The sequence below is a fragment of the Leptonychotes weddellii genome, chromosome 3 (genome assembly GCF_054177405.1).
Source record: "Leptonychotes weddellii isolate Sample4059 chromosome 3, ASM5417740v2, whole genome shotgun sequence".
Lineage (NCBI taxonomy): Eukaryota > Metazoa > Chordata > Mammalia > Carnivora > Phocidae > Leptonychotes > Leptonychotes weddellii.
Window position 1 is genome coordinate 26,145,960 of NC_138371.1, and position 25,403 is coordinate 26,171,362.

At 43.1% G+C, this 25,403-nt stretch overlaps 1 protein-coding gene and 1 long non-coding RNA gene across 4 annotated transcripts in view; both read left to right on the plus strand.

Moving 5' to 3' along the window:
• Positions 1 to 10,561, plus strand: part of LOC145720480 (uncharacterized) — a 25,971-nt gene extending 15,410 nt beyond the window's left edge. Inside the window, exon 2 of the long non-coding RNA XR_014143412.1 lies at positions 212 to 10,561. This is a non-coding gene — a long non-coding RNA (uncharacterized LOC145720480). The remainder of the gene's footprint in view (positions 1 to 211) is intronic.
• KLF7 (KLF transcription factor 7) overlaps positions 1 to 25,403 on the plus strand; it is a 90,833-nt gene that overhangs the window by 58,069 nt on the left and 7,361 nt on the right. For all 3 annotated transcript variants that reach the window (XM_006749725.3, XM_081813766.1, XM_006749724.3), the window contains exon 3: positions 19,200 to 19,323. In XM_006749725.3, the coding sequence (XP_006749788.1) occupies positions 19,200 to 19,323 (124 nt within the window). The remainder of the gene's footprint in view (positions 1 to 19,199; positions 19,324 to 25,403) is intronic.

The following is a 25,403-nucleotide window of genomic DNA, read 5'->3' on the forward strand; positions in this document are numbered from 1 at the left end:
TTTTTTTTTTTTTAAGATTTTTATTTATTTGGGAGAGAGAGAATGAGAGACAGAGAGCATGAGAGGGAGGAGGGTCAGAGGGAGAAGCAGACTCCCTGCTGAGCAGGGAGCCCGATGCGGGACTCGATCCCGGGACTCCGGGACCATGACCTGAGCCGAAGGCAGTCGCTTAACCAACTGAGCCACCCAGGCGCCCCTGCAGAAAGAAAAGGTTTTAACACCAAAAGACAAATCCCTGGAAGGTGGAAGGAACGGCACACATGACCCCTGTGGGCTTTACTTTTTGAGGATTGTTTGCCTATATTTATTTATTTATTTTTTGTCTGATTCTGTGTTCCTTTATATCTTTGTATTTCCAAATTTACTTTCCTCTTTTATTTATTCTACCTGCCAAAGAAATAACCTTCATAAATCATTAGAGTTGGCAGGGCCCCCATCCTGCCTTTGATATTTGCCTTTTGCTTGCGAAGTTTGCTGCTGGGCATATAGAAGGCTTCCGGAACCCACCTGTGTGCTTTCCTCTGTCCACACTCAGGTCTCCAAGTTTTTCTGTGGTCTGTTCTGTGGTCTTCTTTGGTGTCCATCTCCTCCACAAAAAATGTTTAATAAGGAAAGGCAGGGACTGGAAAGAATCCTTTCAGCTAAGGAAACCTTTCATACTTCCTTCCCACTACTGTCATTGCTCAAGCTGGAAGGACCATAGGCACAAAGCTTACGGGATCAATTACCACCAGCTCACTGTTAACCATTTTTTTTTTTTTTTACTCTGTTGTGGGAAGAATAAAGCAATAATTAAAATTAACTGAACAGCTTTTGCTCTGTTGAGGCGTTAAATCTTTGTGTAAACACAATCACATTGTGCAAACATAGGTCTTTTCAGCTGGCTGATTTAGACAGTGAGGCCACTGAAGTTTTGAGGTCTCTGGGTCAAGGGCCCGTTTTGACACGGTTTGAAAGGTCACCTGCTCATTTGTGTCTCTGCTGCGCTGCACAGAGTGCCCTGAGCGGGTATGATCCCTTGCCCACCGCCACACAAAGAGGAGCCGGCTGGTGTTTGGCAGATAGCGGGCTGAGCCGAGGGGGCAGGAAACCTGCGCACAAAGCGAGACTGTGGCACACAGGGCGGGCGGGGAGTGCTTGCGAGCCCCCGGGGCCCCGGCAGTGACACAGTTCGAATGTGGAGAAAACAGCAGTTATAAAATATAAATGTGTTTGTTATTACACTGGGCCCATGCTATATAATTTTACACGCACTCATATTTGTGATTTATGGCCGCAGCTCCATACGGAAGAGAAGCGTGCTAATTTACCCAAATTGATAGGGAGGCCTCTGAAGATGATCAAATTAGAAGCAGCGGTAACTGAGAAAAAAGGGCCTCCTAAAACAACAAGAACAACAACAACAAAAAGTGGCTGCTGTGTCAGAAGCACCCTTTGTTCATTTCGTTTGATAAGCAGAGCTTCACTTTAATTATTCAGGATAAGGCTTGCCCTGGAAGGAGCGTGCCTCCCACATCCCTGCCGTGCGGCGTGGTGTTCGGTTCTCCATGCAGGGGACACCGAACCAGCCTGCCCGGCTCTTCCGGAGCTTTGTTGTGCTTTTGCCTCCGAGAGGTGAGCCGGCTCAAGGCTGGAAGGTCCTGACGCACCTGTCGCCCTTTTCTGGGCGGCGGGTGTCCAGGGCGCTGCAGCGAAGGAGGAGGAAGGCCTCCTGGCCCCAGCCCCGGTTTGGGGCGCTCCCTCTATTTCTCAGATGCTGTACCTGTGTTCTTGTCCTGCATCCTCCCAAGGTAGGCGGGGCTTTTCCCCAGGAGGGAGGAGGAGATGTAAACCTGAAAGAGGCCAGGGGTACCCAGCTAGTAAGGCGCTGACCTGGCTTTTGAGTCTGGTCTGCCTCCGACGCCCGTTCCCCTGCCGGTCCCGTCTCCTGGAATTTCCTAGGAAAGAAGCCAGGAAGAGGCCTGGGAGCAAAGACCCCACCCTGCTTCCACTGCTGCCCATCCCAGTTGTTGTGCCTTCAGCTCATTTCCTGGTCCCAGCAGCAGTTACCCTCAGCGTTCCCGACAGCTTTCCAAAGTTTTTTTGTCTGGGTAGAATCTTGAGTTACTTGTTCTGGGAGCTTTTCAGAAGGAGAGCACTTTGGAACAACATGCACTGGTTCCAGAGCCTCCCGGAGCATCCGTGATTCATGCCCCTTGCAGGGGAACTTCATGCAGACAGCCTGCTGCCATCCCAGGATAACTTGATGGGCCATTTTTACGCGATGCGTACTTACTAGGGTGTGGAAGCTGAATGGCCACCCAGTCTTCATAGCAGAACCTCGGGAGGCATCCCTGATCCGTACCCTTTCCTTTCTCCCTTCTTCATCAATATCCGTATCTTGTTGGCACTACTTCCTAAGGATGGTTTCTCTTTGTCCACTTCTCTCCATCTCTGCTGCTAGGGACAATGCCATCCGTGTTTCGGCCACTATCTTCTGTCTCCCAGTCCGTGTAGCGCCTCCTCAAGCGCCCTCCCGCATCAGCTCATTTCCCTCTGAAGCCCATTCTCCATTTTGTAGCCAGAGTTTTGAGAATTCATGTCTGATCGTGTTATGCCTCAGCTTAAAGGTTCACAATGGCCGCCATTGTTCTTAGGATAAAGTCCAAATTCTTAAATGTGGCCTATACGATCACTGTCCAATAGAAATATATAATGCGAGCCATGTGTATACTTACATATAAATTTTCTAGCAGCTTTATTTTCATTAGTTTATTCAGTAATTACTTCATTAGTTAGTTGTACTAATTAATTACTTTAATACTAGACTTTAACTCAGTATATCGAAACTTACCATTTCAACATGCAATCAATACAAACAATTGTTAATGGCCAATTTTACATCCTTTTTTTTCATACTAAGTCTTTGAAATTCAGTGTGTATTTTACATTTAAAGCACATGTCAATTCACGTTGCTCACATTTCAAGTGCTCAGGAGCCACCTTCAGCTGGTGGCCACCAGATTAGACCATGAGCATCTTTTCTTTCTTTTTTTTTTTTTTTGAGAAAGAGCGAGCACACAAGAGCAGGTGGGGAGATGCAGAGGGAGAGGGAGAGAGAGAATCCCAAGCAGGCTCCATGCCCAGCACAGAGCCTGATGTGGGGCTTAGTCTCACGACCCTGAGATCATGACCTGAGCGGAAATTAAGAGTTGGATGCTTAGCCGACTGAGCCACCCAGGCACTCCTGGACCGAGCACATCTTTAAGCCTTGTGGTCTTTAAGCACATCTTTAAGCCCTGCTTGATTCTCCAGCCCTATTGTGACTTCTATCCCTGCAGGACACACACTGCAGATCCTCTGTGCCAGGCATCTGGGCTAGGTGTGGGAGAGGATGTGGCAGAGGGGTAGAAAAACTCACCCCTGCTAAGGGGTTGGAGGAAATAGCCCAACAGTGGGCCGTCTTCATTTTACACTTCTACTCTGCAGGGCTCTCAGGCACTCGGGGGTATGGGTTAAGAATGAAGCCTTTGTTTAGCTATTGGCCTTGGGGGGTTTCCATTTTTGGTTTATCTAGGGCTATGTCAGGCTAAACAGATGTTCTTTGAGAAATTAAAGGGATTTAAATGGAGAAAACACAGGTAAAGTTGATATGTGGTATTCTCTTCTGAGGGAAATGGACTGCCTGTCCCACGCCGAGGTCCCGTAGCGAGCAGCACTGTTCTGTGAGTGGCAGATGGGCCTGGGGGAGTGGGTGTGAGTTGTAGTTCACACCCCTGGCTTCTCGTCGCAATAAATTACTTCTTCACTTTCAAAAAGTTGGAACAGCTACCGTAGGGGTGCATCTAAATATTTCTGACATTCTTTCCAGTTGAAAGATTGGCTTTATCAGAAAGTATTTCCACAGGAAATGTAAACATTTATTCTATTTTAATGGCTGGCGTTCCAGTAAGAGTCAGAGTAAGGTAGGGGTTAAGCCTGTGGACGGAAGGTAAAGCTGCCTGAGTTTAAATCCTGACTGTGTACCACTTACGAGCTGGAGAACTTGGTGAGTGGCTTTACTTCTCTGACCCTCCATTTTCTCATCTGTAAAATGGGGAAGATACTAGCATGTGTCTCACAGGGCTGTTGAGAGGATTCAAGGAAAGAAAGTTCATGAAGCCTTTAGTTTCCTATAGTGCCCGGCACATAAGGAGAGCTCACTGAATATTGCCCCAGGATTTGTAAACCACTACCATTGATTGAGGATGGCTGGATGGGGCCACAGTCTTTGGCTCAGGATGGTCATTCAAGGTGCTTTCTCTGAAAAGATAACGTTTATTGTCCAAGTTGTGTATAACGTTTTGTGTCTTTCTCTCACACTTAGTTTTGTATTCTATGTGTATCTCTGTGAGGAAGAAAAATATGGACATCTCATCATGGTTTGATTCTGCCATCTCTATCTCCAGTAGGAAAAGCCAAACATATGTCAGTGCATGATATATGAGGCATGGTGAGATATACCATATTTTATTGGTACACAGACTCTGGGCTTCCTTTCTAAATGTAGTGTTGGGTTTGTGCTGTTTGGTCTAAACTCTTTGGCTTTCTATCAATGACATGTTGCCGGTTGAAGCACTGGGGCTTGGGGTATTGAGTTAAATGAAAGGAGGTCTGCTCCTAAGACCATAACACTGATCTCTAACCATTTTAGCTAACAACAATGACTGCAGGCCCTTTATTCACAAGGAAAGTATGTCCAGGGACTAGGTTTTGATATGAGCCACCTTGCATAAAGGAGGATTTTTGTTTGGAATATTTTAATAACCATCTTGCCTGTAAGTGCTTTATACTATACAAAGCCCTTGCACAGATAATCCTCTCTCTTCAGACTTCAAAATAGTCCTGAAAGGCCAACATCAAAGAAGGGGTTAGCCCCACCTTGCAGAGGAGGAAAGTGAGACTCAAAGAGTATGTAACTTTCCTAAGATCACATAGTTAGTAGGAAGAACTGGGACTAGAACCCAGCTGTCCTGATTGTGAGTTGTGTGTGTGTGTTCCACTAAACTGTACTTGCACACTCGAGACACCATTTACAGGAGCTCTGGTAACCTTTCTGAGTAAAAAAAGTGTGACTGAGATGTGAAATAATGTTTATACTGTAAGTTGGGGCCATTTAGGCACGTATCGTTTTCATTCATCAGTTTCTGTTACCCTTTGAATTATTAAGAACATAGATGAAACTGTTTGTAACAGAGACGCAAGCTAGCAGAGGCTCTAAAAAGATATGATTTTTTTTTCTATTTCACATAAAAATCCAGAATCTCAGACAGCTGTGCTCTGAGAAGTTGTTGGAAGCTCAGACTCCTGTCCTGTTTGTCCCCTGTCCTTAGGGTTTCTGTCCTTTAGGAATTGCCTGTGTTTGTGGGGTTTGGGATGGCTGCCGCCAGGCCTGCTTTCCAGGAACCTACTTTTCATGCAGCTATTTTAAAAGTGGGAAGGGGAGAGGATGTCCCAACCTTTTAAAGTACAGCTTGAAATTGCACTTGTCACTTCCACTCACATCTCATCAGCCAGAACTTAGTCATATGTCAACATGCTGCGGCAAAGGAGCTGGGAAATAGTCTTAATTTTGGGTGGCAATGAGCCCAACTAAAATTTGGGGGTTCTCTTACAGAAAAAGGGAGAATGGATATAGAAAGTCAACTGGCAGTTGCACTATGCTCTTCTCTTAAGAATAGTTTCTTTTTAGCCTGTAATGCAGACATTTGAACATGAAACACTTGAGTTCTGAAATTCTAAATGTCTAACATGGTAAGGGAAAAATTTTAGTGTATTCTAGTTTGTGGCGCATTGCAAAATCAAAATAACTGCACGAAAACTAGGTTCCTCTGGCATGCCAGGAGTTCTGAATGGAAACTTAATTTACATTTTGCATTTTATGAGAACAGTGAATTACTGGAATAATATGAAGTGAATGGGAAATTAATAACTTGAGAGAGCAAGCTTATAGGATCAAAAGAACCATATCTTAGTATTTCTTGCACGTTTCCCCCCCTCAAAGTAAAAAGTCACATTGCCTTGACACTTTTGTCCCAGGATGAAAATTAAATAGAAGAATAAAGAGAAAGTATTTTGTAGCTGTGGGTTTAGAACAGACAAAATTGAGGCTGTTTAAGGTTACAGGTGTACAGGCTGACAGATTGTGGGGGGGTGTTTCGATGTATGTGGGTGTCAGTATGTTTGGGCTGAATTGTTTGCAGATTTGGTGGGGGGATGTCTTGTGTGTGTGTGTGTGTTAACGTAGATTCCATGGGTGGCTTCAGTCATTGTGTTTTCTTCCTAATTATTCATATTCTGGAGCAGCAGAAAGAGGAAGTAGGAGGATCTAGATTACAGTGTTTAAAGAAGGTTTGAAGGACTTGTAACATATGTGCGTGTTCGTTCAGTCAAGTTCATCAAGGGTCTTTGGCATGTCTTTGGCATCCTGAGTCTTGGAAATACTAAAATGAATAAACCTGGTCTCTGCCCTCGAAGGAACCATTGGGTTTTGTGAGACTACATCATGTAAAAAAAAAATGACTCAAGCAATATGATAAGACTCTTCTAAAGGAAGTTATAGGAACAGAGAGGAAGCAGCACCCAACTCTACCGGAGTTGGTCTAGAATCACTTCCCAGAGGATATGCTTTTTAAAGTAGTAGTGCCACACATTGGGCCAGGCTCTGAGGATACAAATATGCAGAGGCGTGGGTTCTGACCTCACGGCAGTTAGTCTTCTGGGGGGAATAGCTTGTCATCAAGGTACCACAGGGTCTGGCTCTTACCACTTCTCCAGCCATTCTTGAAATTCCTCCTTATATGCTCATCCTTTACCCCAGCTCTAACAAACCACTGTCTCTCGTATCTGGGTCTTTGCACATGCTGTGGCCTCATGCTGTTTGTATGCACCCATGGGGCTTCCCCACCTGGGAACTCCTCTAATGCACAGACCCTTTGCTTTTAGCTTTAATCTCCAGCACTGTCGTTGCTCAGTACAGATTAGACTGATAATTAATGTAGATGGACTCCAACTTGTCACATTAAAGAGGCTGTATTTTTACCATGAATGAATGAGACCAGAAGTCTAGACATTTGACTTTGCCTGCTCACCCATGGACAGAGATGAGGTATTTCAGATAATGCATGTTAGGGCTTTTGAATCTGGAAGGCAAGGTGGTAACAAAGCTTTCTGTACTGTTAATTTTTGATTGATCCCCAATCTGTTAATTAGCAAGCATCCCATGGAGTATGTATGATGTGCCTGAGCCTGTGCTAGACATTGTGGGTGATGACAAAGAAGCAAATGAGAATCATCTAGCCCTGTGCCTGGACACATTGGGTTCTTAATCACAGTTGTTGAGTTGGCAGTGTTAGGCATGCCAGTGTTAAAAGCACTTTCTGTATCATGGGTGGGGCAAGCAGGGCGATGGATCAAGGCATAAGAAATTAAACATCTCCCAGAACATAGTCAATAAGTAGCCAAAGACTGCAAATTCTGACAAGACTGTAGATTTCTGAGCAGGAGAAACACTTCAGACTGGGGTGATATGTGGAAGACGGATTCATTCTAGTAGACGACATTCTAGTAAGTGGGACAGGGTGGGGAGGGCTGCTTGAGGGTGCTGGAGAGCGAGGGCTGTATGTAAGGAGCAGTGGGTAGATTAGGGTAGAAAAATAAGTGAGATGATTTTGTGGACATCTGTTTTTAAGTACATAGGTAGTGGTACATGAAGAGCATCTGTCTTAGGTTATTATTTGTCAAAAGAAGACACTTGAATTTCCCTTCTGAGTTACCCTTTTCTTATACTTCATAGTCGGGTAAGGTACATATTTGGGTTGCTTTAGCTAATGAGGAAATTCAGTCTCTGAAAAACAGTGTTTGATCATCTTGGAAGAGAGTTATACAGACAAATTGATGTTTTAAAGCTTGGGTGATTTAATATTTACCTCTAAAAATCTCTAGAGAATTAGATCCATATCTACTCAACTTGAATAGTAGCTGGTCTAGGGGAGGGCCCATCTCTTTATCATTTCTATGTAAATTATCCACTTTGGGCTTCTTGAAGATTGATAAAGTTACCTTTTTTTTGCTTTTTAATTTTAGGGCAAATTGCCTATAAAATAATCATATGCTTGGGTCACCTTTTCTCCATGATCTGCATTTATATAATCAGGAATAACAATTAATATTAGCTTTAGCTTAATCAGAACAAATTCAGATGCTGAAGCCAATCATTTGATAGCTTCCAAAATCATATCTGCGATGTTTTTTGGATTATCCACTCCCATGGGTTTTCTATACTACTGATGCATCTCTTTTCATATTTATCAAACATGTAGCAGAAAGTTAACTTTCATCCTAATAGTAAATGATTCGGGCTTATATTTTCTCATTTTTAGTTAGTGAAAAGTTCAGTATGCCTAGGACAATAGATTAGGCATCATCAACTACTGTGATATGTATCAGTTGATGACATGCATAGGTCCTGGGTCTCATGAGGTTTGTTTCAGCCTCCCCCCAGCCCCCCCGCCTCCCACATATCCTGGACCTCCATGCACCCTCTGTTTCCATGACTCTCAGGTACCAGCCCTCTCACACTGCCCTCAAGCCCCCTCCAATCCTCTCCAGGAGGTAGCAGGTAAGCCTACCTTACCTCAAAGCTGCGTGCTCCACATTTGTTCTTTTCCTTACTACTACCCTCCATGCAGAAGAATCTGTTTCTTGCGATACACACTTGAAGTCGTACACCTGTTTCCAGCCTCTGCAATGAATTGGATCTTTGGGGGAAGGGTTCATGTTCTGGGTTGGTTTACTACTAAAGAGTGCCTGTCTGCATCAGAGATGTCACTTTCTGAGTGGCTGTGATATTAACTAAGCTTGGAACATGCGGGGAGCTAAAGTAACCTTTCCTTTTTTGTTTTTTTTTTAAAGATTTTATTTATTTATTTGACAGAGAGATAGTGAGAGCAGGAACACAAGCGGGGGAGCGGGAGAGGGAGAAGCAGGCTTCCCGCTGAGCAGGGAGCCCGACGCGGGGCTTGATCCCAGGACCCTGGGATCATGACCTGAGCCGAAGGCAGCCGCTTAACGACTGAGCCACCGAGGTGCCCCTAAAGTAACATTTCTTTCTCTTCATTCTTAAAATTGAATTTTTAAAAGTGACTCAAAAATTAATAGTTTGGTCATTGTGGTTGTCATAGGCCGTGCCTGCATACATCCTTTGCAGTATGGTTGTCTTTATATTTGAATGCAAAAAACCAAAGACTGGCCATGAGTTTAAAATTCATATTTTGAAATAATCAAGTTCCTATCTAAATGCATCAAAGTGAATTATGGGAAATTGGCTTACAGAATAGTACCTTTACTACTAAGTGGAAGAAATGTCCTATAAATTCATATTCAACAAATTCACATGGTGTCATCGTCGTCGTCATCTTGACAGGAAAAAAGATGAATGTTTTAACAACTTTTTTCTTCAAATTCAGTTTATATCTAGCTTTTGACTTTATTGTAACCCTGGTAATCACCAAAATATGCTGAAATTCCCAAATTGACATTAAACTTTCTTTGGATTTATCTCTGAAAAAGCTGATAAAAATAATTTTAAAAAATTAATCTTGAGGGGCACTTGGGTGGCTCAGTTGGTTGAATGTCCAACTTTTGGTTTTGGTTCAGGTCATGATACCAGGGTTATGGGATTAAGCCCCAAGTTGGGCTCTGTGCTCGGCGAGGAGCCTGCTTGAGATTCTCTCTCCCCCTCCCCCTCTGCCCCTCCCCTGGTACATGCGTGCACACACTGGTGCTCTCTTTCTTGCTAAATAAATAAATAAAATATTTTTTAAAAATTCAAAAAAATATTAATCATGAATAGCAACAACAAAGACAAAAAGGATAAAACCAAAATAAGAAAAAAATGCAAAAAAAAAAAAAAGAAAAGAAAAGAAAAAAGAAAAAGAAATTAACCTCAGTGCCAGAAAAGTATGTAGTTTCCCTACCTGGTCATGCTTACCTATTTCACAACATGAGAACATATAACTTTAGGTATGAGTGTTGAAGTCTACATTTTTAAGTGAGTTTATAGTCTTTTGAGAATTACAATAATACCTATCCTAAAACTTGTGGTATTTTTGTTTGTTTTTTGAGGGGAGGGTATGAGTTACACCTCACTCAACCCACTAAAAATATTAGAACACTATACATTTTTAATGAAATAAAGATTCAGTTTGACTTTGAGAATATTATGAGACCCCTTGGTCTAGGAGAAACATGCTGTGGTTTCTGAAACAAGCATTGGGATCACAGGCTGCACACTGAAAGAACTTCATTTGCCAACAGCTATACTTAATTCCAGCATCTGGGGTAGTTGCCAGTTTTCATGACCAACCCAGTCTTCCTCGAACATTTCATACACATTCACCAAGAATCTAACACCTCACTTCCAAAGACTTTTTGGTAGAAGTTAACAGTCATTAAAAATGGAAGCTGGTGCCCAAAGATTTGTTTAATCTTGTGTATTTCCTGGCTGTGCTTCACAAGGTAAGGTAGATCTGAGAAGTGATGCTTGGGCTCTTTAAGTCTCGTGGAGAAGCCCATGTGCCCTTGCCCTGCACACAGAGCTGACACAGTCTCTGTGCTGTTAGCCTTCTCTGGCCTCCGCACGCCTGCACCCCTCTTCTGATATCCCCATCATCATGATAACACCTTCCGTGCATTTGGGACTTTGTAATTGACCAGTAACTTCCATATACTAGATTCCATTGAATCATCATAACTAGGAGGGAAGTAAGACAGATTTTTTTCTATTCCTTCCCCCCACAGTTAAGAAAAAGAAGTCTCAAGAAGAAATTTACTGACTCTGCAAGGCCACATTGCTATTAGGCAGCAAAGGCAGAATGAGAAGAATCTGGCTTTCTATGGCGAGTCATTTTTTGATAACGAGTCCATTTTTCTCCAATAGAGCAATGATTCAAGTTTCATCGAGGCGTCAAGGGATGGCTACCCTAATGCTCCTACAGAGTCCTAGAGATTTCCTCTCCCACATGTCATGCACATTCCTTTATCAAACACGTGGGCCTTGTGTAGTTCGTATGCAAGCGTGGGACTTCCCCACCTGGGAACTCCTCTACTACAGAGACCCTTTGCTTTTAGCTTGAATCTCCAGCAGTGTCATTGCGTGGTAGAGATTTGAGCCAACAATTAATGTAGATTGAATCCAACTTGCCACAATGAAGAGACTGTATTTTCATCATCAGTGAATGAGACCAGAAGTCTAGGTATTTGACTTTGCCTGCTCAGCCGGAGACCCAGATAAGGTGTTTTGGAGAGATGCATATCAGGGCTCAGGGATCTGGAAGGCAAGGTGGCAACAAGCTTTTTGGGCTAGGCATGGGAGAAAGTTTATGGTCGAGGTGATGGTGGGGTTTCCATATAGAAAATATATTTTAAAACAGTGCTGTCTAAAATAGAAAGCAAGTTGTATATGTAATTTAAAATTTTCTAGTAGCCACATTTTTTAAAAAGTGAAAAGGAATAGGTAAAATTAATTTTAATAATAATATTTTACCTAAACCAATATATCCAGACTATGATCATTTCAACATAAAGTCAATATGAAAAAAATTAATGAGCTCTATCTCACATTCTTTTTTTAAACTAAGTCTTTGAAATCCAGAGTGTATTATGTACTTACAGCATATTTAAATCCATATGCTGAATTTTCAATAGTTAAAGTTAAATGTTCCTACCATAACAAGAGTATAAAATATTCTTTATAATGTTTCAGTTTTAATTTTAATTAAACTTAGATTAGAAGTTCAGTTCTTTGGTCACCTTAGCCACGTTTCAAGTGCTCATAGCCGCATGCGGCAAGTGGCTACTGTCCTAGACACCATGGATGTCAATAGTTGTGGGATTATGTCAAAATTCTTTCCCACGCCCCTCCCCATATTCTGAAGTAGGAGCTACCCTTATTGAGGGCATGGTTTAACTTTTAGGTTATACATTTTATTTTATTTTATTTTAGATTTTATTTATTTATTTGACAGGAGAGACACCGCAAGAAAGGGAACACAAGCAGGGGGAGTGGGAGAGGGAGAAGCAGGCTTCCCGCCGAGCAGGGAGCCCGATGCGGGGCTCGATCCCAGGACTCTGGGATCATGACCTGAGCCAAAGGCAGACGCTTAACGACTGAGCCACCCAGGCGCCCCTTAGGTTATACATTTTAAACAGCCATTTTAAGGTGATGATCCAGGCTGTAAGGATGTAACCTGACTGAGGCCGGTCATCGTTTCATTAGTTGTTTTCTGAATGCCAGAAAAGAGAGGAAGCTTGTGTGCTCAGGGCAGTGACGGCTCCTTTATGCAAATTCAACCGCTCAGGCGTCCCAGCACCTTGGAGGCTGTTGGGTGAGCAAGTAATGGATGAATGAAAAAATCAACCTGGAACGTAAATAAATGAGAACACATTTTGTTTTATGTAGTTGTTGTAAATGCTCTTGAAGTTCTAGAAAAGAAAGCCTTTCTCTCGTTTTTCAACAATCACCTAATCTAAAATACCTTGAAAAAAGAGAATCTTGCAGATTCAGCTGGAATCCAAGAGGAACTCTGAGCCAGTTTTCCAAAGCAGAGTTAATAATTTGGGGTGTTTGGGCGCCTGGGTGGCTCAGATGGTTAAGCATCTGCCTTCGGCTCAGGTCATGATCCCGAGGTCCTGGGATCGAGTCCCGCATCGAGTTCCCTGCTCAGCGGGGAGCCTGCTTCTCCCTCTGCTTCTGCCTCTCTCGCTCTCTCCATGTCTCTCATGAATAAATAAATAAAATCTTTAAAAAAAAAACAATTTGGGGTGTTTTTTACTTGCAGCTCCGATACCCTGAGAAGGGATTGCCAAGCTGAGGAGTGATGTTTACTGCTTACTCTTTTTCCAGCGTTAAGAGAGCTTAGTGACATTTTCTCTCTCTCAGTGTCTTTATTCCCCAGGTGGCTTAAATTCTCTAGTGCTGCTGAATGTAATGTGGAAGCAATTGCCTGGTTTTTGCTGATTTCCTCTAGATGTACTCGGTGGCAGTGCAAACCCATTACAAAGTATTCTTCCTCTTTTCCATTTTACTTTTCATTTCCTGATCTGCAAAATTTCAGGTTCCTCATCCAAGTCCTAAGGAGACCAGGACCTTGACATGCCCAGATAACAGAAATTTAGTAACATTTTTTAAAAAGTAAAAAGCAATAGATAAAATTAGTTTTAACAGAAATCTGGACATGTCAAGGTCCTAGTCTCTCTAGGAATTGGATTAAGAACTTGAAAATTTGCAGATCAGGAAATGAACGCAGAAGATTTGCATTAACGATGTTTATTTTCAAGGGGTTTTTAAACCTGGAATGCACGATTCTGACATGTTCATATTTTATTCCACAATCTGTATCTTACAGGCCAATTTATGGTGCAGTACATTTGACGTATCATTCATGCTCTCCCAAACACATATTCAGCGAGAACCTTTACAAATGAGTTGCATAAAGTGACGCACTTGGCTTCCCAGAGGGGATGTTGCTCAGGAGGCTGTGGTCCCAGATGTGAGCTGAATATTACAGGAAGATTTTCAGGATACGCCTTTCTTTAGGCTCGGGCAGATCGAGAAGAAGTGGAAGTGACCTATGATGGTGAAGGAATATTTAATCCATCGTAGTTCCGTACTTCATTCCCTGGAGTAGAGGATTGGCCAGCAAATAAACATTTTCTACTCTTAAGCCAGTTCAATACGTAGAAAGCCAGGGGCTGAAATCACATAGGCTGCCCTGCCCTCTGTGTCCCTTGGTTCCTCGTTGCAAACCAGGGTGCTTTATTCATTCACTGTATCCTACGGGACTGAGCCAGGCCCTACTTTAGTGCTCTTGGTACCACAGCAAACAAAGCAGATGCCTGCACAAAACCTACGTTCTGGCAGGGGAAGCAGACAATAATACAAACGACATGCAGTCTAATTTCAAAGTGATTGAGTGCTATGGAGCAGGTGACAGAATCTGCTGTTTTATGGAGGATGGTTGAGGCTAAGGGCTCCCTGAGGAGGAGACGCTCTCGAGCAGGGACCTGACTCAGGTGAGGGACCAAGTATGCCAGGCAGAGGGGTTAGTAAGTGCAAAGGCCCTGAGACGGGGGTAGGAGATGGGATTAGAAAGGGGCCAGATCATATAGACTCTATACCCCAGGGCTGCCCAGGCTTTTGACTTGAATTCTGAGAATGACAGCAAGCCACTGCAACATTCACACTGTAATTTCTTCTTCTTCTTTTTTTTTTTTTTTTTTAAATTTTATTTATTTATTTGAGAGAGAGAGAATGAGAGACAGAGAGCATGAGAGGGAGGAGGGTCAGAGGGAGAAGCAGACTCCCCGCCGAGCAGGGAGCCCGATGCGGGACTCGATCCCGGGACTCCAGGATCATGACCTGAGCCGAAGGCAGTCGCTTAACCAACTGAGCCACACAGGCGCCCCCACTGTAATTTCTTCTTAACCTCGTTTGGGTCATGAACTTCTTCGGCAGTCTGGTGAGGTCTGTAGAATGCTTCATGGAGTGTTTTCAAATGCACAAAATATAATCCAGGGGGATGTCAGAGAAACCAATTATATGGAAATATAGACACTAAAATCCCCTAGAAGGACCCCCCCCCCCCCGTGCTGATTATATTTTCAAAGGATTCCTCGGACTGCTGTAGGGAGAATGGACTGTGGGATCCAAGTCTGGAAGCACTGAGACCAGCAGGCTTGGAGCCAAGCTGTTTCCATTTATCCTATGGAGCGGCGGTCTCTAAAGTAGGGCGTACAATGCAGTCTTTTTGAGTGCAGGAAGAAAAATGTAAACCTTCTATTTGTATTTAATTTAGTCCCATTCTTTTTAATTTCTGTATTGAAAGCATATTTTATAATATCCTAACATACTAAGACATCAGTACGTTTATACAATTCATGAATAAATCTACTTGTATTGGAGGTACATGTTCAAAGGTATTTATGTGCATTTTGACCAATCAAATTTGATGATCATGATGTAGAGAGAGTTACTCTATAAGAAACTAAAAAAAAAAAATGCCATGCTGGTTTAGCCCACATTCCATTTCAGAGGCCATTCTGTGGGAGAGCATGAATTCTTGCCATGATTCAACCTTGCTAAATGTCAAGTCCTGTTTCTCAAGCATCCTTAGCTCTCCTTAAGAGCCCTCATACGGCTATAAATGTATTTACACCTGATTAGACCTACTATCACCTCTGAGGGAAACACGTCTCCTGGGGTTAATTTCTAGATAGGAAAAGTAGATCTTGATATTCCACCTGCAATTCAGGGGGGTTCTGACCGTGGCTCCGCTTCTGGCCCTGTGAACTGTGCACGCACTACCATGCCCCCTCGTCCATCCGATTTGTGCTGTGCCCGCCTTCATCCACACACGCCTTCCAGCCTTAGTCCTAATGTTTTAAGTTTCTCTCCCATCTGCCTGTCTCCTACAGACCTCTCCTGAACATTTTTGATCATTATTGAGTTGCTGTGAGCTGGAAGGCAGGCATTGTCCCAGGTGCCATACAGTATAGTGTTGTGCAAGGGTGTGCTGTTTTCTGTGTTCTACCCAGGAATAGTGCCTGGAGTGGAGCAAGGAGAGAAGGAGGGTGGAAGAGAGGGCAGGATGAAGGAGATAAGCTGATTTTGCATGAAGTCCGCTCCAGTTAAAACTGACTGCCCCTTTCTCTTTTTTCCTCCCTCCTTGCTTTCTTCTTCCTTCCCTCCCTCCCTCTGTCCCCTTTCTCTTCCTTTCTTCCTTTCTTTTAGAAAGAAAGCCATTCTTCTAGAAAGAAAAAAACCCAAGATTTTTATGAAATACACAGAAATCTTTATGTAGGCTGTTCAGATGGAAACTAATACATCGTGGATATAGGTGGTTCTGCCCCCGACATCAAGCAGTGGGTGCTGGTGTCTAGGGAGGTGTGATCTTGGCCAAGCAAAGTACTGACAGAGGACTTTCACTGATGCCTCTCAAGTAGGCACTGGTTTACAGAAGCCGATATGGGACCTAGAAATAAGGCCAGCCTAACCCCACCATTTCTGAGCCCTAAATATGAAGTCATATTCCCAATTCTTTATATGTATATTTTGCTCCTCTGATTTCTGTACTCTGCCTGTATCAGGCACTGCTCCTTCGCTTGGTCGAGTTCTTTCTTGGTTATTTTAAAGTTCATATTAGTGAGCATTTGCTGAAATGGCAACTTACAGGTAAATGAATCAGACACTGGAAAAATAGATTGATGAGGCACCATAATATATCTTGACTAAACCATAAGGACACAAAAGAGCTTCTTCTGCTAGCAGGAAACAATGTTAGGTGATACAACTCAAAGCCAAGTCAAACTATCTGTAGTTTCTGTCTATACACTGGCAAAAGGGATACTGAAATAGCCACTGGATAGGATAATTGGCTTGTGCCAGAACTAATTGAGAAATACAGACTAATTGAGTCTGTATTATTTTCTGGGAAGTATCTAAATCCTTAATATTAATCGTCAAAACATAACTATTTAAAAAATTCACCAAGGGGAAAAACCAAATGGTTTGAAAGAACAATTTTTCAAAAATACCTGAAGACATCCACTTGAACCTCCATTTTCTCTCTGTCCTTCCTCTGTCCTTCAAAATGTGGTTGCCTATGATGGATGGGTTAGTTCAATTGTGGGATTGATTTTGGGGACAGATGTCTCTGCTTGTGGCTATAGAATGTCGTGGGATTTCCAGATGCCTTGTTGCATTTGGGGTGTATTGGGTCCCCCAGGCTCCAGGAACCTGCAGTGTTACTTGCCTTTGAAGGCCTTGGGTGGGTGGAGGGCATTGTGAATTTCTAAAGTCGCTGACGTGCCTCATTCTCCTTTTTTATTTGTTTGTTTGTTTGTGCCAGATTTCCTTGAATAATGGAGCCTGGTGGGCAATCAATCACATTAAGTAAAGGATGCCAACACGCCTCTCAGGGAGGGCCCACCTCTCTCCAACTGGGGTCTCTTCTTTCCCCTCAGCATCCCATTCCTTCATAGTAGATCGCAAGAGCACTCAGTTTTTCTGGAGCATTCTCATCAGTATACTGAGAAAATATTTAAAACTTAAAAACACTGTTTCTCCAATATTAGGTTGCCCAGAGTGATTCCAGACTCAGCTGTCTGGAGCCTGAGCTTCGAAAGTTTTGGATGACAACCTTTAGACAGCTTCTGAGAACACAGGTGTATATGGGAGGAAGAGAAGTTGAAATTGATAGAATATTTACCTTGCGTCTGGCTCAGGATGTGTGTCCTCTATATGACAACATATTTAAACCTCACAACAAACACGGGAAGCTCAGCCCCATTTGACAGAGAAAGACACTGAGGCATATTCTGTAATGAACGCCGATCCCAGGTGTGTTAACTCCAAAGTTGATTTGACAACCCCCCCTTCTGCTATTTTCTTTTCAGCAGGTACAATTTTCTAAAATTTTGGCTTTAAGCATCCAGAAGGTGAACTTTTAACACTGCTCAGTGATTCTTTTTTTTTTTTTTTCCTGATTTCCAAAACTGAATGGGTTTCCTCCTGTGCTTCTAGCCCTCCTTCGTGTCCTCTTGGTTCCCTTTAAAAGAAATGCCTGTGTTTCTCCTTCCTCTTCTCTATGGGCCGTACAGAGCAGTAGCTCACTAGGGCATCGATTTAATGAAATGAAACTTTCAATCATGTTTGGTTCAATTCTAGGTGATACAAATAAAGAATTGTGAGCACTTTGTAGTCAGGTTTAAAGGGAAGGAAAAAGGTGGGAAGAAGAAAGTGGGTCAAGTATAGTACCTGGGCAATGTCTCCTTAAGCGCTGCCTCATGAAGGTCTGGCTATTAAAAATAGAGCAATAATGGGGCAACCATAGTACTACTTTGGCACCTGTGTATCCTGAAATTTGGGGTTTGGCAATTTATAACATTTACCAGTAATGTGAATCTTAAGTGAGCCAGACAGTGTTCTAATGAATATATAATACCTGTGTATATTAAGTTATGCTCTCCGAACACTTTGAGTTACGTACTGTTATTATCTCTAGAAGAACAGAGGCACAGACAGGTTTGTTAACTTGCCCGGGGTTAGACAGTTAGGGGCAGCACCGAAAGCTGGGCCCGGGAAGGTCGTCGTCGGGGCTCATGACCACTGCACAACCTGCCTCTCAGTTACCAGGGCTCAGTAACTCTCATGACTTCATGGGGTTTGGAAGATTATTTTTCTTCTTAATCGGAACCAGGCACCATACACTGGGAAGGGTAAATATTTGCCATGTTGGGTGACAGCCGTTGATGGGTTAAAGAAAAAGGTCTACGGAAAAATCATGTACTTTCTCTTACATATCCCTCCGTCTGTATTTACCATGCAAAAAGGTCACTTGAGCACAAGAGCTCTAATTTCGTACTTATAAGTAGCTTCACTGGTGGCTAAAACCTTGCTCTACAAATTGGCTTTAAAAATATTTTGTAAAACTCTATCTCTCTCTAATATGAATGCTCTGGAGCCATTAAGTTAGGGGCTTCTTCAATAGGACTTTGTGACTGCATTTTACATAAACGCCAGGAATTGTCAGGTGATTTTTGTTTTACTCTCAAATCATAGCCCTTTCTCCTGACTGTCCATCCATTCCCATTTACTGGAAGGAACAGTGGTTCTGGGAGACCTGAGCTGTTTGCCTTGTCAGTCAGCATCCTGGCTCCAGTTTGTGGTAGGAGGGAGAAGGCTAAAAAGGCTGAAATGGTAAATTACTGTAGGTTCTGGAGAAAAATAGAATTAGAAGCATTTGTGGTTCAGATGAAAATAGCACATTTCCTTTCTGCTTGGACAGTGGGGGGTCAAAGTGCTCCAGGGAATAGAAAATAAATAAAAATTGATCCTTCACCAGTTGAAGGAAATGCTCTGACTCTGGGAACCAAAATGACAGCTCCAGGTTAGAGGATCCTGTGAAACCACTTTTGAAGGTTAAAACAACAACAACAACAACAACAACAACAAAATACCAGGAGCCTAAAGAAAATGTGACCAACTGTATTAGGAAATGCAGTCTTTCAAGAATAATTTATACAGCCCTTTTCCAAGATGATGGACAGGTAGCAGAACCTGACCAGGCGTGTGGCCATTTTGTTCCTATTGTTGACCGTGGTCGTTCCATCTCTTCTTGCAGGTGAGAAGCCTTATAAGTGCTCATGGGAAGGGTGTGAATGGCGTTTTGCACGAAGCGATGAGCTCACAAGGCACTACAGGAAACACACAGGTGCAAAGCCCTTTAAATGCAACCACTGCGACAGGTAAAGAAACACAGAAGCTGCTGGGATGGGGAGGGGAGAAGGCGAGGTGGGTCTGGGTGGGGGGGTGGGCTGTCCGTGTGCTTCTGGGGTTATCCCAAGCCTCTACCTCGGACACTCAGGCCTGCGAATACTTTTTCCTTCTCCACTGAGAAAACCCAATGCGATAAGGGTGCCTTCTTGTGTATAATCCAGAGATGATATAAATTCTTGGTTCAGTCACACAAGTATTTACTGAACACCAGCTTTGGGCCAGGAACCATGTGAGCCACTGAGTGGCAATAAGACACAGTTCCTCCCCTCAAGGAGATGATGTGACAGATGATTTTACTATAATATGAAAAGTAATAGGATAGAGAATGGTCACCTGTAGCTGTCTCTTCTGATCTTTTTATTAACATCAATACCATTTTTCCTGATTCTTAATAACATGAAAGAGTAGAAAGCCTGCTCAATGGAAAGAAGGTTACTCATAAGGCTTCCCTCCGAAGCGTTATTAGAAATGAATTTATGAATTTACTGGTGAGAGTCCCCATTCTTTGGGGGCCTGAATCACTCTTTCTCCTTTGAAAATAGGTACAAAGGTCTAAAAGATGGCGAGGCTTTGAGAACTTATCCTATAATTCAATTTCCAACCTTCAGCATTTGATAGTGGAAGAAAGAGCACGTAGCAACAGATATTACACAAGTAATAGTATCTGACAGCCCTGGCATTATCAACCAATAAACCCCAAAATGGAGACTCTGCAGGCCAAGGTGAAGGCAGGATTAGGTTTAGACATAATCAAATAATGGGCTTGCATCTGAGCATGTTATCCTTCTAATCCTATTTCTGTGTTTAAAAGGAAGCTTAAGAAAATTAACCATCTTTTTAATGCAATACTAAAGGTCTCAGTTATGATGAGAAAAATGCTTCTAATACGATAAAAGCCCTGAAAGCCTCAGGGTTCCCCAGCTCGCAGGATGTCCGTAGAGGCCTGGCTCTCCGTGGGAGGAAATGAGATCGCTTTCCCATCCTGCCTCCCAGTCCCTGTGCCGGCCCCTCCCCACACCACCTTCCTCTCTTGGAGTGTGTGTGTGTGTGTGTGTGTGTGTGTGTGTGTGTGTGTGTATGCGTTTGGAGAACAGAGCAGTAGTGGCCAAATCTCATGGGTGGCCAGTTGGCTTGGTGCTCCCTTAAGATGCTTATAAAGGAGCATTCATGTTTTTCCTCCTTTTTTCCCCTTCTTCCTGAAGAGGCTATTTTCCTCTTATCTTCATTCTTTAAGAACTAAATAAAGCCCCCATGCCTCCTGGAGGCCAGAGATAACCTCCCACCCCAGAGCTGAGGAAGTCCACGCTGCGAAGCTATTGTCCCTCATTCCCTTGGAGCTATCTCCTCTGCTCCCCAAGAGCACAACCTATTTTTTCATTTCTATCCCATTACGTGCAAGACCCCCTGAATTGATGTGAATCAGTGGCTGTTTTGCTACAGGAGTATATTTGGGTAATATTTCTCCTTATTTGACATCTTTCCACAACCGCCATCTCAAGTTCATTTCTCTTTAGCCCTGGCCACTAATAAAGAAGCTGCATAGAGGGTGACTCTTTGCCCACACTCCTTTGAGGAAGAGCATTATATCAACTGGGATGAAGAGGAATCCCCTGTGAGTTGTCAAAGTATGGTGGTAGTAGGCATACACAGAAGTCGCCCATCCCTGAAGGGTGATAAGACTACTACGTGGAGATTGTGCGTTATAGATTACATTCATCCTTTAGAAATGGACAAAGAATTCTTATTGGGAAATTGCCAGGCAGAGTTAGTATTCCTCTCTGCAGATCAACTGACTTATTGAGGAATTTACAACTGTCCAGCAGTTGATATACTAGGATTAAATCTGGCCATTTGTATGATTTATGTGGAGAAATATTGCAAGCCAGCTGGGTATTTCAGGGAAGGAGGTGTCAGAGACGGGTAATTTGGTTAGCCTTTTGTTTTATTTGTCTTCACCAAAATCTACAGTTCCTGGAGCTAGAAGTTTGATGAGCAGATGGTACAAATTCTTTGAGAAGGTATTTGGGGGAGATTGTGATTTGGGGGAGATCTGGGTCAAAGTCCTGTGATATTGGCCAAGAGTCAGGGCATTTTCAACAATGTCAGAAATAAGGGGTTGGATTCTCATTAGTGTCTCACGACCGGCAGCACCTTACATTTCAATTGCAGCGACTGTGCTAAGAATAGAGCAGGTCCGGGAGGCGGCGTGGGGAACTGGAGTGGTCCCAAAGCAGATGAAAGGAAAGCCTGGCGTGACTGGGAGCTGGCATTCCTTAGAGGACTTTTACCTTCCGAAAAGAGGGCATCTGTAGCCCTTAGCAGGACTCTGAATCCTGTAGGTGACACAGTGTGTATAAGCGTAAGAAACCTCCCTCTTCCTTCTTAGAATTTGAGAAATCAGACCACTCTAGAGGCTAAGCTGGGTTTGGGGCTTCCTGTCTTTAAAGCATGTACCAAGTCTAATTTATACTTTTATTTTGCCTATTGGGTAGATTGAAAAAAAATAAATGAGTTTTTCTTTATTTATTTGCTTTACTTACATTTAAAATTACCAGATGCCACAAAAATGTCTGCATCTCTGGCTTTGTCTGGAAAAATCAGAAGATCTGGTAACACTGGGCTCACACATTCCCATGTGGCCATAATTTTCTGAAGCTAAATAGTAATCACTCCCCATTTGTGATGGCCCTGTGATCACTAATTTCTTACTGTTCCCACCGCTCCCTGCAGTCTCCCCAACATGAAGCCAGACCTTCCATTGCCATATGCCATCGCCCTTGCCCTCTTACAGAAGAGCGGTATTTCTTCATATCCAAGCCTTATCAAAAGTAGAATCTGATAGTGCTTGACCTATTGCACTCATTTACTTTATCTGCCAGGCCCCTGAAGACATTGGGTTTTGTGACCTCAGGCTTCAGGTTTGGGTTGGGGGAGAAAGCAGTGAGGCTCTGCCACTTCCTCGCTGTCAGACTGAACCGTATAGCCCAAGGCCAGACCAGCTGCTAGAAGGGTGAGGCTTGTTTCTCAGTCCATACAGCCCGGGGCTGCTGGTGGGGGTAAACAGGGTGGTGATAACTGGGCCATTGTTCTGCCAACTCAACGCAGTTGTCATTCAGGGAAACTGCTATCAGGGTAGTACCTTCAAGATCTTGGGCAGTTGAGAGGACACATTTGGATCTCCGCGTCAACCCACTTATAGGTGGTAACAAATACCAACCCATACCTAGCCCCTTTGGTGCCCTGGAGCATTGCTGTTGGCTTAATGCCCACATGACTTAACTGTGCCTTTTTCAGAAGCCAAGGGAAATGACAACAGTGGTTTGACTAGTTCTCTGTAATGAACAAATTTCAATCATTAAAGACATTCTTATTTAAGGTCGTCTGACTACTGTATAGTTATAAATACTCTCTGGGGGTATATTACCCTTAGAATTATTTGATTCCACATTTCTAGATGGTGAGTTTATCTATTACCTTTTACTATTCCTATGTGGAGCTCAGTAAGTGTAAATTAATAAATATAAATTAATCATGACTAAGTATCTTGCTGGTATATTGAATTTAAATAAAACCCCAATGGTGAGGGACCTAGTCTAAATTCTAAGCGGCGTATACTTCCGAGAATTTGAAGAAATAACAATGCTGGTTCAATTCAGGAGTGCAATTAGATTTCATACCATGTTAAAGACTTGGTTTGGGTTTTTTTTTTTTTTTTTACTTTCCTTTTTCCCTGCAAGATCTCGAAGAATAAATACAGATGCTTGTACATATATTGCTAGATACCCAGCACACAGTAGGGAGTTGGGAAAGGCAGAAAAAAATTTGGAACACATACATCACTGAATGGTGTCTGCAGATGAAATTCTGTATCAAGAATGCTATTTTCCCTTAGGTTTCCAGGATATAGAAAGGAAAGGAAAGAGGGTTTTGTCCCCAGGCCAAGGCCAGTCCTTCCCCGCTACTGTCTCCAATCCCTCTGTTCCTCCCTCAGACTGGCAGGCTTCCTGGTGCCTGCTTTGTTGGTTTCTCACAGGTGCTCACTACTCAGGCCTGACCAGACTGACTTCTGGATTCATTTTCTAGTTGCTACCATTCATTACCAATTGCCACAAACTTAGTATCATCTTTATTTAACGTTACAAATGTTTTATCTTATAGGTACCTTCTTGGAGGTAACCTTCTGTAGGTTAGAAGATCCCCTGGGCTACAGTTAAGGAATCGGCAGGGCTGTGTTTTTTTCCTAGAAGCTCTAGGGAAAAACCCATTTCTTTGTCTTTTCCAGCTTCCAGAGGTGGCCCACATTTCTTGCCTGCTCACCCCATCTCTCCATCATCCAAGCTTCCCATGCTGCTCTCTGTGTTCTCTTTTAATTCCCTCTTCCACTTTCGGAGATATTCTAAATAACATTGGCCCTACCCAGATAATCCAGAATAATCTCCTGATTAGCAGGTTAATTTCATCCACAGCCCTAATTCTCCTTTGCCACGTAACCTAACATATTTACAGTTTCCGGGCATTAGGTACAGACATTTGGTTGGGGGGACACCCATTATTCTACCTGCTACGGACTCCTGAAATTGACAGTTCAGCTCTCCCTTCTTCTCGGTCTAAAGAGCAGGTGTGGCTAGAACATGGGTTCTGGGGTCACACTACTTGGGTTCAGATTTTGGCTTTGCCTCTTTTTAATGACTATCTCAGCTGGTAGAGGGATAAGAATGGCATCTTCTTTATAGAGTTCTTGTTAAGGATGTTAACTTTAAAAAGGAAATGCCTACAAAAAGAACTTCCCAACTTAGATCTTCTTTCTCTAGGCTGTTGGGATGAAGGAAGGAAGGAGGGAAGGCAGAAAGGAGGGAGGGAGGGAGGGAAGAAAGAGAACAGGCAGTGGGCAATACTGAGTGTGCCCTCAGGACAGGACGAGGTCCTGGGAGTTGACTGCTGAATTCCCTATAGGCTGTATTGCTATTCTGTATACCAGTGACATCAAGCACTTACTTTTAAAGAATATTTTTTTTTTAAAGATTTTATTTATTTATTTGACAGAGAGAGACACAGTGAGAGAGGGAACACAAGCAGGGGGAGTGGGAGAGGCAGAAGCAGGCTCCCCGCCGAGCAGGGAGCCCCATGCGGGGCTCGATCCCAAGACCCCGGGATCATGACCTGAGCTGAAGGCAGACGCTTAACAACTGAAACACCCAGGTGCCCCACTTTTAAAGAATATTTACCACTGTTTTGTGGTAAATGAAATCCTCTTTGGATGGCACTCTGAGGGATTATCCACATATCTTGCTCATATTAAATTAGGGCCTAAAATAAGTGCGTATAATTAGAATTATTATTATTCGGGGCGCCTGAGTGGCTTAATCAGTTAAGCGTCTGCCTTCAGCTCAGGTCATGATCCCAGGGTCCTGGGATCAAGTCCCGAATCGGGCTCCTTGCTCAGCGGGGAGCCTGCTTCTCCCTCTCTTTCTCCTGCTCCCCCTGCTGTGCTTTCTCTCTCTCTCTGTCAAATCAATAAATAAAATCTTTAAAAAATTTTTTAAAAAAGAATTATTGTTATTCAATATGTTACTGGATTATATGATTTTCTACTGTACCTTCCCATTCTTATGTGTTTCTCATTTGCCTTGGTTCTGTTTTGCTTCATTTCCGTGGGGTTCTATCCTGCATATGTGCCTATTTAAAAAATCAACACACACAGAGTGGGTGGAGAATGTTGGGGTCAGGAGATAGGGTGGGTTTTTTGTTTGTTTGTTTTAAGAATGAACAAACACGGGGAAATCCTGCATGGAACAGGAAATCTTGCTAACCTGAAACAGGGCAGCTTGCTAACATCCTAACAAGAATCTGAGACTGTGAGCATGGCTTGGGCCTTGGGAGAGCCTGGGAATATCCTCACAGGTAAGAGATGGCCAGTTTCAAGAGAAGAATCCGGAGGGAGAGCACACACTCAGAGCTATGCTGTCTCGTGTGCTGACTTTACTGGGATTCTAGCCAGAGCCTTAGATTGTAGGCTGCGGGGATATGGAAATGCCCACTCTATTAGTTA